Genomic DNA, 16,626 nt, shown 5'->3' on the forward strand with positions numbered 1-16,626 from the left:
CCTGTAGTTATCCAAACTTCTCTTAAATATTCTAATCAGACTCACACCCACAACTTCTGTGGAGGCTCGTTCAACATTCTCACCACCCTCTGAGTGCAGAAGTTCCCTATCATGTTCCCCTTAAACATTTCACCTTTCACCCTTAACCCATGACCTCAGTGGAAAAACTTGAATTTGTCCTGTCTAAACCCCTCATAATTTTGTATACCTCTATCAAATCTCCCCCCATTCTCCTACACATCAATGAATAAAGTCCTAACTTATTCAACCTTTCCCTATACTTCAGATTCTCAAGTTTCGGCAATATCCTTGTTTGCTGTAAATTTTCTCTGTGCTTTTTCAATCATCTTGATGTCATTTCTGTAGGTTGGTGACCAGAATTGCACACAATACTCCAAATTAGGCTTAGGATTGTTATTAGACATTATAGGTTATTATATCCAGTGAATCTTTCATCTCTCTGTAAGGCATACTGCAAACTATATAGGAACTCAAATCTTGATGAAATTCAGTAGGAAAGAAAGCTTTTTCATCTTTTCACATTGGTAGGTTTAAGTTGGGTTCACCAATAACTTTGAAATGAGTAACTTTGATATGTCAACCAGTTTATTTAAAATTAAACACAATCATAAACACGAACCAGTTTGTACTCCTCCTCCTCCTCACCCACCTTCATTCTCTGGCTCCTTCCCCCTTTCTTTCCAGTCCTGATGAAGGGTCTCGGCCCAAAACGTCGACTGTTTATTCCCCTCCATAGATACTGCTTGACCTACTGAGTTCCTCCAGCATTTTGTGTGCACTGCTCAAGATTAAAACATAGAAACATAGTAAACCTACAGCACAATACGGGCCCTTCTGCTTACAAAGCTGTGCCGAACATGTCCTTACCTGAGAAGTTACCCATAGCCCTCTATTTTTTCAGAGCTCCCATGTACCTGTCCAGGAGTCTCTTATAAGACCCTGTCGTATCCGCCTCCACCACTGTCACCGGCAGCCCATTCCACACTGTCACCACTCTCTGACATCTCCTCTGTACCTACTTCCAAGAACCTTAGAACTGTGCCCTCTCATGTCAGCCATTTCAGCCCTGGGGAGAAAAGCCTCTGACTATCCACGAGATGAAAAATAAATTTCCAGTTGCCATACTCTCATACCCTGTAGTTTCTAAAACCAAATATTGTCCAAGCTTATCAATCAAGTAATGAAAATATTGCAGGGATAAATGGAGTAATGGTCTTTTCTGTAACAGCATCATCGCTGAGTGGGAACAAAGACTCCATTTATAGCCTTGCAATGAATCAGATGGGAACCGTGATCGTTTCTGGATCAACTGAAAAGGTACATTCTAAGGCCCGATTGCTTTGGTAATTGAGAAGGTCACCTTTTGATATTTTGGTGACGTACTTACTATCAGATGCTTTTGATTTTAATATCATGAACTGTCTAGTTTTTCCTGGGCTTAGTAGATTGTGGGTTATAGCTAGATGTGGTATTTTATGACTTTTTCATATATTTGAGTAAGAAAATGTAATTTGTGTACTAAATTTCAAGTACTAATGCAATATTTAAATTTTTGCTGACAGTGTTATATTCTATAGTTGCTTGAGAGACACACAGAAATGTACGACCATCAACAGGAGGGTACGTGCTATAAGGAGAAGCTGAACAAACTTGGGTTGTTTTCTCTAGAATGTTAGAGGCTAAGGGGAGATCTGATAGAAGTTTATAAAATCATAGGAAGCATAAATAGTTTAGAGAGCCAGAATCTTTCCCGGGGTGGAAATAACAAATACTAGTGGGCATTGCTTTAAAATGAGAGGGAGAAAGCTTAAAGCTTAAGGCCAATCTTTCTTTTAACGGACTGGTAGATACCTATAACGCTGCCAGGGATGGTACTGGAAGCAGATACAATAGACTTTTAGATAGGTATATGAATATGCAAGGAATGGAGTTAAATGGATCATGTGTAGAAAGAAGGGATTAATTTCAGTCTGACATCATGCTCCAATGAGCCTATGCAGTACAGATAGTCCCCGAGTTACGAACATCCAACTTACGAACAACTTGTACTCACAAACCAAGGAAGGAGAACACCGTCTGCATTTTAAGACATTGACACTGTGTTGAGTGCGTAACTTTCTATTTGGCTTAAATTTTTCTTAGCAAGGTTCCAGTGGGCTGGTGGCACAGTGAGATCAGCGCCGGGCTCAGGAACAGAGGTTCCCGAGTTCGATCCAGTGACAGACCGCTCCCGAGCGCTCCGGGTTGATGTCGAACTCGCAACTCGACCTCGTAAAAAAAAACACTGCTACTTCCTGTTAAAATTCCCACGCGGAATATTGAGGATGATCAAATACCCAAACCCAGCACAGCCCCCACTTGTCCCATTTAACCTGTCTCAGTGCAGGGGACTTGAGGACCCGGGGAATTCAGTGCGGTGGTCCTTAGGACCCAGCGAACCTCGGGAGCCGGCGGAGGTTGGAACCCGCCGCTCGCAGTGTTTTTGTTCCATTGACAGGAAGTGATCGCAATTGAAAATAAAGTGGAAATAATAAAGCGTTTGGAAAGAGGTGAAACGTCATCGGTCATTGGAAAAGCATTAGGCTACAGTCGGTCAACGATCCGAACAATTTTAAAGGATAATGGAGCATGTGAAAGGCCCTGCCCCGATGAAAGCTACAATTATTACTAAGCAACGCAGTGGTTTAATTATTGAAATACATACATTTCTTAAGTGTTTTATATGCATAGAAAGGTAAAATATATACTATATACTAAGACAAACGTTTGACTAACTGACGCTAAATAATACTGGATGTACTTGTTCCGACTTACGTACAAATCCGACTTAAAAACGTACTCAGGAACAGAACTCGTTCGTAACCCGGGGACTGCCTGTACTGTTCTATCTATGATCAGTTTCTTCAGTTTTATTTAACCTACAATTTTACTTCTGAGATTTTACTCCCCAACAAGCTTTTAACTAGTTTTAATTGATTGACTGAATTTATGACATTGAACAAGAATTATTTTAGAAAGAGGTTCATAATTATTTAACCATAAGTGTTTTTTAGTCCTAAAATTCCTGAACTCATTTGAAGTGTTGGTTTCTGATGCCATTAACAGGTTCTGAGAGTTTGGGATCCCAGGACATGTGCAAAGCTGATGAAACTTAAAGGCCACACTGATAATGTGAAAGCTTTACTATTGAACAGAGACGGCACACAGGTAGGTACCAGTTTTGAAGCACTGATAGTTTAGTTTTTGTTTTAATTCATTAAGTCCTGCTTCAAAACATTTAGCACAGTGATAGTGGTTGAGGCCACAAAAATACAACTTCCTCCTATTGTTTTTTTTAATCTCTTGCTTTCCTTTCATTCACTCCTATTTCTCAGTTGTTCCATTTCACTTTTTTTCTTTCCAACTTGTCTTCTTGCTCAGAGATTTTCCCCTCCAACTTGCTGACTTTTGTTTCCCTCCCTGCTATTTTGTAATATTGTCCACTAAGTTACAGTGGATTTCCTCAGTTGTTGAATCTCAATTGCGTAATACAAAATGGCTACACTAATTGTTGGAACTTCAGAGATAATCAATATTGTATTTCTCTTTAATGACTGATGTCAACAATAGGCCGAATGTTTCAATATTTTTAAAGTTAAGTGATGGCATTGTAAAATCCTCATTAGCTGCCATTCTGAGGAAAGTGACCTAGCAATGGAGAAAGAGCAGCATAGTAACACCAGAATGATACAGACTCACAAAGGTTAAATGACATGGAGGGGTGGGGAATTTAACATTGGGCAGCATGGTAGCGTAGTGGTTAACACATCGCTTGACAGTACAGTCGACCTGGGTTCAACTCCCGCTGCTGCCTGTAAGGAGTTTGTACGTTCTCCCAGTGATGATGTGGGTTTTCTCTGGGTGCTCTGGTTTCCTCCTCCAGTCCAAAGTAGGTTAATTGGCATTTGTGAATTATACCGTGATTAGGTTAGGGTTTAATCAATTGCTGGGTGGTGCAGATTGAGGGGCCAGAGGACATGTTCCATGCTGTATCTCAATAAATAAAATAAATAAGCAAACATAAGACTAACTTTTTATTCCATTGAATTCAGATGAGAATGTGATCATTTTCTAAGATGTTAAAGGGAATTTTCAGTCCTGTTGGAGAGAAGCTATTTAAGGAGGCATTGTTAAAATCTGAGCCAGGCTTTGAGCATGAAATCAAGGACTATGTCTACAGCCAGACAGGTAGAAATTTTGAACTCCCTTCAGCTGATGACAACGTGAGATCACTTTTAAGCATAAGATTAATAGCCTTTTACCATCTCCAAGGCAGAAGTAAAGATCATGTCTGAATGAATACAACTGCAGCAACTCTCATTTATCTTGACAGCATCCAGGATAAAACAGTCTGCTTGATAGTTAACCTAGGTAGCACTGAGTATTCAGTATCTCCACTATCCATGCAGTGTTTGCATTGTGAACTAGTTACAAATTGCATGGCGTTTAGTTACCTGGACAGTTCTGACAGCACCTCTCAACTATGTAACCTCTGCAACCAGGAAAGATAACGTGGCAATTGGCACATGGGAGCATCACCTGCAGGTTCGCCTTTCAGTTGTACACACTGATTGACTTGGAAATATATCACTGTTCCTTCATCAACATTGGGTCTACATCTTGCAGGAACACCTTTATAAAACATCTATAGTGGTTCAAGAAGCTGGCTCACCACCACTTTGTAAAGGACAGTTAGAGATGGACAGTAATTACTCTTCTTGTCAGCAATGTTCAGATATCAAAGATAGCTTTCTCTATCAATGGTAGTTAGGTCACAGATCAGCAGTGACCTCATTGAACAGAGGAAAAAGTTCAGGGGGTTAATTTGATAATACCCATTCCTCTGTCAAAAGCTGGGATCCAGGAAAACCACTGGTAAAATTACCTTTATGAACTTTTTAAAAAGACAACATTTTAATAGAAATTATTTTTTATTAAGTCCCTATGTTGACACTTGGCTGCATTTTCTTTAAGTTGGGTGAAACTGTATATGTTCATTTTCACACATAATTGATAAGTCATAACTTCTGTGATTCAAACCACAACAAGTGCAACATTTGTTTCCTAAGGGTGTTCATGGTTAAGAGGGCTTTCATCGTTAGGGTTGCTACAGTTAATATTGTCTTCTCTTTCGTTTTCACTAGTGCTTGTCTGGTAGTTCTGATGGAACTATCCGCCTGTGGTCTTTGGGACAACAGAGATGTATTGCAACGTATCGGGTTCACGACGAAGGAGTTTGGGCATTGCAGGTCAACGAGGCCTTCACACATGTCTACTCTGGAGGACGAGACAGAAAAATCTATTGCACAGATCTCCGGAATCCAGATATTAGAGTTTTGATTTGTGAGGAAAAAGCACCAGTTCTGAAGGTACTAACGTAAGAATGTACTCAAATTATTCAATACTGTACTTTAAAGAACAACAGCAAAAATAGCAATCTGGTTACTGATAGTGGTGGGGGGGTGGGGTGAAAACAGGGATCAGCTACAGAAGCAATGCAGATCAAATTAAGCAACACACACACAAAGTGCTGGTGGAATGCAGCAGGCCAGGCAGCATCTATAGGAAGAAGTACAATTGACGTTTCCTTGTGTTTGCAGATCAAATTAACTTGTTTAAAGTAGTTCTTAATCTATTTGCACACAAAATGCTGGAGGAACTCAGTAGGTCAGGTGCATCTATGGAGAGGAATAAAGAGTCAACATTTCAGGCTGAGACCCTTCATGAGGCTTGAAACGTCGACTCTTTATTCCTCTCCCTAGAAACTGCCTGACCTGAGCTCCTCCAGTATTTCTGCAGGTGCTGGAAATCCAGTTACTCTGCAGAATCTCTCATGATTGTCTTTAATTATTTCACCAGTATTCTGTTGTATGTAGCATTTGATGTAAGCATCTACAAACCCCATTTCCAGAAAAGTTGGGATATTTTCCAAAATGCAATAAAAACAAAAATCTGTGATATGTTAATTCACGTGAACCCTTATTTAACTGACAAAAGTACAAAGAAAAGATTTTCAATAGTTTTACTGACCAACTTACCGTAGATTCCGGACTACAGAGTGCACCTGATTAAAAGCCGCTGGCTCTAATTTTAGAAAGAAAATCAATTTTGTACTTGTACAGGCCGCACCGGATTTTAGGCCGCAGGTGTCCCACGTTGTAATATGAGATATTTACACAGAAAGATATTACACGTGAGGATTTTTTAACTTTTAATTAAATCCATATGGTAACAAACAAATACATATTGCAAATGCTTTTTTTCAAACCGTGCCTGTAATACGGCTACTTTTAAATATACATACGTATCGGTAACACACAAATTACGTTGCATATACATTCCAATATCTCCTAGCGACTGGTAAAAATATATATACTGCAGCCTACCAGGAAAAGTTATTGATCGCCTTTAACTTAAAAGCAGCGTTTTGGCTCCGCCGCTCCCCCCCACCTTCCCGTTTATCGCAAACCGGTATTTCCCACAAGACGCGGCAAAACCGGATGTAACGTCTAGCATTCCGGGCTGTAGTACAGAAAACATACTAACAAATGAATTACTAAGCGAAAATATTATAAACTAAATAACTGCCATAAAGGCAGCACAATGCTTTTCTTCGAGTGTTTTCCATGTTGATGAGGGTGAGTACAAATGACTGATTTACAATAATTTAATTGTGAAAGTGCGCTTGATTTATCGTACAATTTCATTGGACCTCTGTGAACTACTCATCAATTTTATTGGTCTACTGTTACGAGGCAAAATGTTTTTGGCGGCATGAAAAAAAACCATGCATTAGCCGCACCGTAGTAAAGGCCGCAGTGTTCAAAGCTGATCAAAATGTGGGAAAAAAGTAGCGGCTTAAAATCCGGAATCTACGGTAATTGTATTTTGTAAATATACACAAATTTAGAATTTGATGGCTGCAACACGCTCAACAAAAGTTGGGACAGAGTTAAAATAAGATTGAAAAGTGCACGGAATATTCAAGTAACACCGGTTTGGAAGACTCCACATTAAGCAGGCTAATTGGTAGCAGGTGAGGTATCATGACTGGGTATAAAAATAGCGTCCATCAAAGGCTCAGTCTTTGCAAGCAAGGATGGGTCGTGGCTCACCCCTTTGTGCCAAAATTTGTGAGAGAATTGTTAGTCAGTTCAAAAGGAACATTTCCCAACGCAAGATTGCAGAGAATTTAGGTCTTTCAACATCTACAGTACATAATATTGTGAAAAGATTCAGAGAATTCAGAGACATCTCAGTGCGTAAAGGGCAAGGTCGGAAACCACTGTTGAATGCGCGTGATCTTCGAGCCCTCAGGCGGCACTGCCTAAGAAACCATCATGCTACTGTGACAATTATAGCCACCTGGGCTCGGGAGTACTTCAGAATACCATTGTCACTTAACACGGTCCATCGCTGCATCCAGAAATGCAACTTGAAACTGTATTATGCAAGGAGGAAGCCATACATCAACTCTATGCAGAAACGCCGGAGAGTTCTCTGGGCTCAAGCTCATCTCAGATGGACCGAAAGACTGTGGAACCATGTGCTGTGGTCAGATGAGTCGACATTTCAGCTAGTTTTCGGAAAAAACGGGCGTCGAGTTCTCCACGCCAAAGATGAAAATGACCATCCTGATTGTTACCAGCGAAAGGTGCAAAAGCCAGCATCTATGATGGTATGGGGGTGCATCAGTGCCCACGGCATGGGTGAGTTGCATGTATGTGAAAGTACCATTGACTCTGAGGCGTATATTAGGATTTTAGAGAGATATATGTTGCCATCAAGGCGACGTCTCTTCCCGGGACATCCATGCTTATTTCAGCAGGACAATGCCAGACCACATTCTGCATGGGCTACAACGGCATGGCTTTGTAGACACAGAGTGTGTGTGCTTGACTGGCCTGCTGCCAGTCTAGATCTATCTCCTATGGAAAATGTATGGCGCATCATGAAGAGGAGAATCAAACAACGGAGACCACGGACTGTTGAGCAGCTGAAGTCTTATATCAAGCAAGAATGGACAAAATTTCCAATTGCAAATCTACTTCAATTAGTATCCTCAGTTCCAAAACAATTAAAAAGTGTTATTAAAAGGAAAGGTGATGTAACACATTGGTAAACATGCCTCTGTCCCAACTTTTGTTGTGTGTTGCAGCCATCAAATTCTAAATGTGTGTATATTTACAAAATACAATTAAGTTGGTCAGTAAAACTATTGAAAATCTTTTCTTTGTACTTTTGTCAGTTAAATAAAGATTCACATGAATTAACATATCACAGATTTTTGTTTTTATTTCATTTTGGAAAATATCCCAACTTTTCTGGAAATGGGGTTTGTATATAACATTCTTGGGGAATGGTTGATCTCTTTAAAGATGCCATTTTCTTGTCCACCAGCCATATGACATAGCAAGGGTTACTTAAATTCAGGTACAAATCAGTTTAAAATTTCTAAGTGTCTATATTTTCAATGTGAATGCCTAATATATAGGCTTTTCATTTTTTAAAAAAATTTATTGCTCTGCTAGTCTGGCCATTGTTTGTAAAGAGTTTATGCGTTCTCCCATGTGGGTTTCCTCTGGGTGCTACACTGTCCTCTCACAGTCCGAAGATGTACCGGTTGGTAGCTTAATTGGTCATTGTAAGTTATCCTATGATTAGACTGGGTTTAAATCGGGGTATTGTTGGCGGTGCATCTCAAAGTGCTGGAAGGGCCTGTTCTGTGCTGTATCTTTGAATAAGTGAATAAACAAGAAGTATTAAGTAAACTTATGCCTCATTTTAATTTCTGTGTTTTATAATTGGCAGATGGAGCTAGACAGATCAGCTGACCCTGCCCCGGCTATATGGGTATCCACCACAAAATCATCTGTGAATAAATGGGTAAATAAGTCTTGGTGTTTATGCAAGTTGTGTACTTGATGTTGGTGCCCAGACTATTTGTAAATTGGTCATATTATGAAGGTTGCTATTTTAATGCACACAAAGTCTGCCCTATGAACAAGTGCACTTTGTTTTTTCCAACTCTACTTCCCTTTGGTCTTGAATCTGAAGGATTTATTTGAACAAACATCATAGCTTATTGATCTCTCCTGTGGAAGGGGATTGTCTCAGGTCAAATTATTTGCTTTGGGAGATAAAAACAAGCTTACTTTTGATTGCAGTATTACATCCAGCCATGTACCTTTATTATCTTAATTCAAGTTGTGAACCAATTAATTAGCAGATGGTTTCATCTATTTTTCATTTGTATTTTCTGCACTCAAAATTTAAAACTGTTTTGTTAAAGAGGATTAACCTCTTCAAGCCCTTTTGCGATATTCTTGTACCTCAAGAACAATCAAATGAGTTGCAGGGAAAGGAGGTACCACTATAGTAAAAAATTTGGTCAGAATTAGCTTTCTCTTCCTGCACAATTTGGGATTTTATTCTTACTGCAGCCATCTCATCTGGCAGTTCTGAAATGAAGGAAGGATAAAATACCTTAAGAAATGTGCCCTTGCTCTAATATTAGCAAATTTATGTGTGTGTTTAGATTATAGATTTTTAAAATTCCAACTGGAACACCTTGGTCTCAAGAAAAGTGTGACAACTTGAAAAATATCCAGATTCAACAGGAGTTTGCAAAGGGTGTGCTGCAAAATAATATTTATTAAAGATGTGGCCACATTTATTATCTTTTCAGAATCATTGGAAGTTGAACCATTTGATTAATTGTGTCTCCTGACTCTTTGGAAAAGCAGCCATTCTAATTCCACCCCTCCTACATTTGTTCAAAATCCTATAAATTCCTCGTCCATTATTCACTTAAATTATTTATGGGATCAGCTTTTGAAGTAGAGTGTTCCAAACATGGCAACTAAGTGAAACAATTTCTCTCTCACTCCACTCAGGGTATTTTACCAATAATTTAAATATTTTGGACATTGACCCATTTGCCAGAAGTTTCTATGTTTGCCTTGTTCAAACTCTTTTAATGCCTCTGGCCTTATTAATTCCAGCAACAATGCTAACTGTTTCAGCTTCTCCTTTAAAATTCTTTATCCTTAACCTTTTTATCAACCTTCTCATCACCATTACTAGAATATGATTACTAGAATCTTTCAGGATACACGTAACATTTATAACACTTACAACATTTTTTTTGCTTCTGTTCAAAAACCTTATGCCTTTTTAATTGTTTTATTGGTTTTCTGTGCTAGAACTAGAGGTCATAGATTTAGGGTGAAAGGAGAAATATTTAAGGAGAACCTGAGGGGGAACTAATTCATTGGATGGTGTAAGTGTGGAATGAGTTGCTGACGGTAAGTAAATGAAAGAGCTATGGAGCAACACACACAAAAAGCTGGAGGAACTCAGCAAGCCAGGCAGCATCTATGGAAAAGGGTACAGTCTGTGTTTTGGGCCAAGTCCTGATGAAGGGTCTCCACCAGCATTTTGTGTACGTTGCTTTGGATTTCCAGATATGCAGATTTTCTCGCATTTGAGAGCTATGGAGTGCTGTGTCCTGGGTACAGATAGATTGAATTAGATAGTGAACCAGGCCAGTAGGGACTAGATGGACTGACAGGCCTATTTCTGTACTGTAGTGTTCTGTGACTCTAAATGGGCGCCTGATATTGATCATCATTCTTTCTAACAACTTGTTTCTTGTACGTTTTATAGACATTCAGATTTATGGCAGCTGTGTGGATTTGTGTTTTAAGTGATGAGTTACTGCCATAGTTGTGTGATCTGTGGAATAGTAAAGAATAGCCAGTTTATTCAAAGAAGTTTATTCAACAAGATAAAAATTTTGTAATTAATTTTCTTAGAGCCTGACAGGTCTGGAGATTCTCTTCTTTTTCCTTCAAACCCCTTAAAACCTCCTCCTAGCCTAACTAATTGCAACTAATTGACTAAATTAACAGGTTAGTGACTGGATTTTCTTCATTGTGTTAAGGCTAATTGAAGGCAGTTGTTTTCTTACCCCATTCACTAAGCCTATAATAACTTCTATCTCAAAGTTTTGTCAAGAGCTTTTGAAATTTCATACTATCCCAAGTCAAAGTAAATTCATTGATAAAGTACGTACAGTGCTGGTTCATGGTTGTAGGGTAATAACTGTTCCTGAACCTGGTGGTATGGGATGTAAGGCTCCTGTACCTCCTGCCTGATGGTAGTAGTGAGAAGAGAGCATGGCCTGGATGGTGGGGCTCCTCGATGATGGATGCTGCTTTCTTGTGGCTTTGTTTCTTGAAAATGTGCTCAATGGTGGGGAGGTCTTTTCCTATGATGTATTAGAGAAGACAGTATCCACCACTTTCCGTAGAACTTTTCTTTCCTGGGGATTGGTGTTTCCATGCCAGGTAGCTTTATTATTACATTTTGGGATTTGATGAGTTCTTGTAAATGTCGAAAGGAGCAACATTGAAAGGCGTAGGAAGGTTGAGGAGCCAGGTGACAGAGCTGTAAACATTTATACAGACTTAATTTCTTGGAATCCCAGACTGAGACAATATTAGAGAAGGCTGTTTGGATGTTGTACCTGTCATGCTGATTGTGGAAGAGCTATACAATTAGTTTCACTCATACCAATGCACAAATTGGGAGTGAGAGCACACCGATTGGTCCTTTGAGCCAGCTCCACCACTTAAGCTCATGCCTAATCTGATAGCAAGACCTTCTGCAATTGGAGCCCTAACCGGAAGACCACAATCTGTGTGGATTGGTGATAACATATCCTCCTCGCTGACGATCAACACTGGTGCACCTCGGGTGTGTGCTTAGCACACTGCTCTACTCTCTATATACACATGACTGTGTGGCTAGGCATAGCTCAAACACCATTGAGAAATTTGTTGATGATGCAACCATTGTTGGTAGAATCTCAGGTAGTGACCAGAGGAGTGAGATATGCCAAGTAGTGGAATGGTGCCACAGCAACAACCTGGCACTCAACGTCAGTAAGACGAAAGAGCTGATTGTGGACTTCAGGAAGAGTAAGACAAAGGAACACATACCAATCCTCACAGAGGGATCAGAAATGGAGAGAGTGAGCAGTTTCAAGTTCCTGTGTGTCAAGATCTCTGCGGATCTAACCTGGTTCCAACCTATTGATGTAGTTATAAAGAAGGCAAGACAGCGGCTCTACTTCATTAGGAGTTTGAATTGATTTGGCATGTAGAAACATAGAAAATCTACAGTACAATACAGGCCTTTTGGTCCACAAAGCTGTGCCGAACATGTCCTTACCCTAATACTACCTAGGGTTACCCATAGCACTATTTTTCTAAGCTCCATGTACCTATCCAGGAGTCTCTTAAAAGACCCTATCGTATCCACCACCACCAGCAGCCCATTCCACGCACTGACCACCCTCTGCGTAAAAAAACTTGCCCCTGACATCTCCTCTGTACCTCCTTTCAAGCACCTTAACAAATCTTGAGTGTCAACAAATACACTCAAAAACTTCTATAGCTGTACCGTGGAGAGCATTCTGACAGGCTGCATCACTCTCTGGTATGGGGGGGCGGGGGGGCTACTGCAAAGGACGGAAAGAAGCTGCAGAGGGTTGTAAATCTAGTCAGCTCCATCTTGCGTACTAGTCCACAAAGTACCCAGGACATCTTTAGGGAGTGGTGTCTCAGAACGGCAGCGTCCGTTATTAAGGACCTCCAGCACCCAGGGCATGCCCTTTTCTCACTCATCAGGGAGGAGGTACAGAAGCCTGAAGGCACACACCCAGCGATTCAGGAACAGCTTCTTCCCCTCTGCCATCCGATTCCTAAATGGACATTGAACCCTTGGACACTACCTCACTTTTTAAAAAAATATACACTATTTCTGTTTTTGCAGGATTTTTAATCTATTCAATGTACAAATATTGTAATTGATTTACTTAGTTATTATTTTTATTTTATTTATTTTTTCTCTTCTATATCATGTATTACATTAACTGCTGCTGCCGAGTTAACAAATTTCACGTCACATCCCATTGATAATAAATCTGATTCTGATCTCTGCATTCCTGTTCTCTCCGTTGTAACTTTTCACCACCGCTTGGCAGTTGGTATAATCGTAAAACCATGAAGACATCAAAACCATATATAACCATATAACAATTACAGCACGGAAACAGCCTATCTCGGCCCTTCTAAGCCGTGCCGACACTTAAACTCACCTAATCCCACTGACCCGCACTCAGCCCATAACCCTCCATTCCTTTCCTGTCCATATACCTATCCAATTTTACTTTAAATGACAATACCGAACCTGCCTCTACCACTTCTACTGGAAGCTCATTCCACACAGCTACCACTCTCTGAGTAAAGAAATTCCCCCTCGTGTTACCCGTAAACTTTTGCCCCCTAACTCTCAAATCATGTCCTCTTGTTTGAATCTTCCCTACTCTCAATGGAAAAAGCCTATCCACGTCAACTCGATCTATCCCCCTCATTATTTTAAATACCTCTATCAAGTCCCCCCTCAACCTTCTACGGTCCAAAGATTAAAGACCTAACTTGTTCAACCTTTCCCTGTAACTTAGGTGCTGAAACCCAGGTAACATTCTAGTAAATCTTCTCTGTACTCTCTCTATTTTGTTGACATCTTTCCTATAATTCAGTGACCAGAACTGTACACAATACTCCAAATTTGGCCTTACAATTTTAACGTTACATCCCAACTCCTATACTCAATGCTCTGATTTATAAAGGCCAGCATACCAAAAGCTTTCTTCACCACCCTATCCACATGAGATTCCACTTTCAGGGAACTATGCACCGTTATTATTATTATTGTTATAACACAGAAAACTACATGAAAACTTCTAGTTCCCTTTTGACAGGATGGTAGTCAAGTTTTTTTAAATGGATGTGAGCTAACAAAAGCTTTCATAATTTGTTTTGCAGTCCATGAAGGGTATTCACAATTTCAGGGCCTCTGGAGATTATGACAATGACTGCAGTGCCCCCTTAATTCCACTCTGCACACAGCCAGAACAAGTAATCAAAGGTATGTGCCATTAATCCAGTCATGAATTTCTCTGATGAGCTGAAATACATGTGGTGTGGGGCTGTTTGCTAATTTTTATTAATCCAATATCTTAAAGTAAAGCTCAGCTCTTCATGCCAAACTGGTTATTTCAGTTAACACCCACAGTCTGGAAGGGTGAAACCTTTAGTGACAAACCAACTGTATCTTAATCTAGGTATCCAGAGGTTACCAAGATTGTCTCCCAATTCCTTGTGCGTTTGCTATCAGCGGGTTTAATATAGAGAGAAACTATTTAACATTAGCCGAGAGAGGTCAAGTACCAAAATGTGTAGTTTTAGAATGATTGGCATTAAATCCAGAGGTGAAGTGAGAAATTAGATTTTTAATGATCGAGTAACTGTAATTTAGAGTATATTGCCTGAATATTATGATGGTTGCATATTCAATTTTGAATTTCAAGACAAAATTGAATATATATTTAATGGGGAGGGGGGGGATTTTGTAGGATGACAGAAAGAGAATGAAGGAATGGAACTTATTAGACTTGTCCACAAAGAGTCAGGAAACATTTGCTGAACTGAATGCACTTCCTTTTTTTGCTGTAAGCCGAATGATATCGGGCCAAATATTTATCTTTTCCTTATAGGTATTGCTTGAACTGCCAGGTTTTTTCCATATTTCCTTGTTACAGTTTTGTTGAAGAGTAGATTTGGAGAATAGTAATTTTCCCAGTCATTATGAGCGTCTTTAATTGAAAGTAAATGTTAATGGAGTTTGATAAGCCAATTCTAAGCTAGTCGATTTCTAATTATTGTGTCATTTATGTGCAGCATCTGTTCTATTTAATATAAAAATGATCATATGTGTTATGTGCAATACAAATTAATTTGTGGTTTGAGAACTGCAAAATCCCCCAATTAATTTGAATGGGAATAAAATATTTTGGAATTGATGTAACCAATATTTGTTTTGATTCCTTGAAAGGGAAGTTGTAATAGAGGAATTAATTAGTGGCCCAGAAAGTTAAATTGTGTTGCTGTCATGTGGTATGTGACTTGGGCAATTTATGATCTAGGAACTTGTTTCAGATGTACCTAGATGTATAAAGATGGCACTTGGGCACTACAGTAGTATAGCAGTTAGTATGGTGCAGGACTTTCTGGAGTTTGGAGTTCAGTTCTGGCGGTGTTCTGTAAGGAGTCTCTGTACATCATTCCTGTGGAATGCATGGGTTTCCACGGATGCTGAGGTTGCCTCCCACAGTCCAAAGACACATTGATTAGGCCAGTGGTCATTGTAATGTTCCGTGATTAGGTTCGGGTTAATCAGGTCAGGGGTTGCAAGGGGATGGGGCTTGAAGGGCTGGATGGGCCTACTCCACACTATATTGTTAAGTCAAAATAAAAAAATGTTTCTGGGGATTTTTATGACAAGCTACTGCACCGTCGGTTGTCGTCTATGTTGTGATTCAGTTTGCCTCTATTTTTGCATGGTTTTATGTTATGTGGCCAAGCAACAATGATGTGCACATTGAAATGAAAAAGAAAATGTGCACATTAAATATCAATTAACAGCACAATAACTTTGATTCCTTTCATTAGCTTCTAGCCGTGTGGCAATTAGATGTGACATCCACAAGTGGAAATCTGTCACTCTACTGTGCTCTAATAAAAAAAATTGTCGAGGGTGACACTTGATGGGAGGATGTTAGTTGCGATGGCCCTTAGCACACACAGCCTCACTAGCCCTCATATGTTTTTTGCATGGCCAATTTGCCTTTAGAAGATAACAATAAGGGTGAATTAGCATGACTCTTGGTGCTGAATTTTATCTGACATTTTGGCGCTGTGGATATAGGTCAACCTTGTTCACATCCTTAGTCAGTGCTCATGCATATGTACACTTGTCCTGTAGTTTGCTACTTAATAATCACACACTGTGACCACCTTATTAGCTACCTCCTGTACCTGATAAAGTGGCTACTGAATAAATGTTTGTGGTCTTTTACTGCTGTAGACCATCCCTTCAAGGTTGTGGCATTCAGAGATACTCTTCTTCACACTACTGTTATAATGCATAGTTATTTGAGTTACTGTTGCCTTCCTGTTAGCTTGAACCAGTCTGGCCATTCTCTGACGTCTCTCATTAACTTCAAAGGCATTTTTGTCTGCACAACTACGTAGCCATTAGACCACAAGACATAGGAGCAGAATTAGACACATACGTTCGAATGCTGTTCATAGACCAGTTCAGCATTCAACACAATCATTCCTCAGCACCTGATTGGAAAGCTGAGCCTACTGGGCCTGAACACCTCCCTCTGCAACTGAATCCTAGACTTCCTGACTGGGAGACCTCAGTCAGTCCCAATCGGGAGCAGTATCTCCAACACCATCACACTGAGCATGGGGGCCTCCCAGGGCTGTGTGCGCAGTCCACTGCTGTTCACTCTGCTGACCCACGACTGTGCAGCAACACACAGCTCGAACCACATCATCAAGTTCGCCGATGACACAACCGTGGTGGGCCTCATCAGCAAGAGTGACGAGTCAGCATACAGGGTGGAGGTGCAGCCTGATACAGAGA

At 40.0% G+C, this 16,626-nt stretch overlaps 1 protein-coding gene across 1 annotated transcript in view; it reads left to right on the plus strand.

Moving 5' to 3' along the window:
* LOC140732393 (WD repeat-containing protein 48) overlaps positions 1-16,626 on the plus strand; it is a 95,009-nt gene that overhangs the window by 21,762 nt on the left and 56,621 nt on the right. The window contains exons 6-10 of the mRNA XM_073054979.1: positions 1,250-1,338; positions 3,127-3,228; positions 5,205-5,429; positions 8,872-8,946; positions 13,956-14,058. Coding sequence (XP_072911080.1) covers positions 1,250-1,338; positions 3,127-3,228; positions 5,205-5,429; positions 8,872-8,946; positions 13,956-14,058 — 594 coding nt within the window. The remainder of the gene's footprint in view (positions 1-1,249; positions 1,339-3,126; positions 3,229-5,204; positions 5,430-8,871; positions 8,947-13,955; positions 14,059-16,626) is intronic.

Source organism: Hemitrygon akajei, chromosome 8, assembly GCF_048418815.1.
Source record: "Hemitrygon akajei chromosome 8, sHemAka1.3, whole genome shotgun sequence".
Taxonomy (NCBI): domain Eukaryota; kingdom Metazoa; phylum Chordata; class Chondrichthyes; order Myliobatiformes; family Dasyatidae; genus Hemitrygon; species Hemitrygon akajei.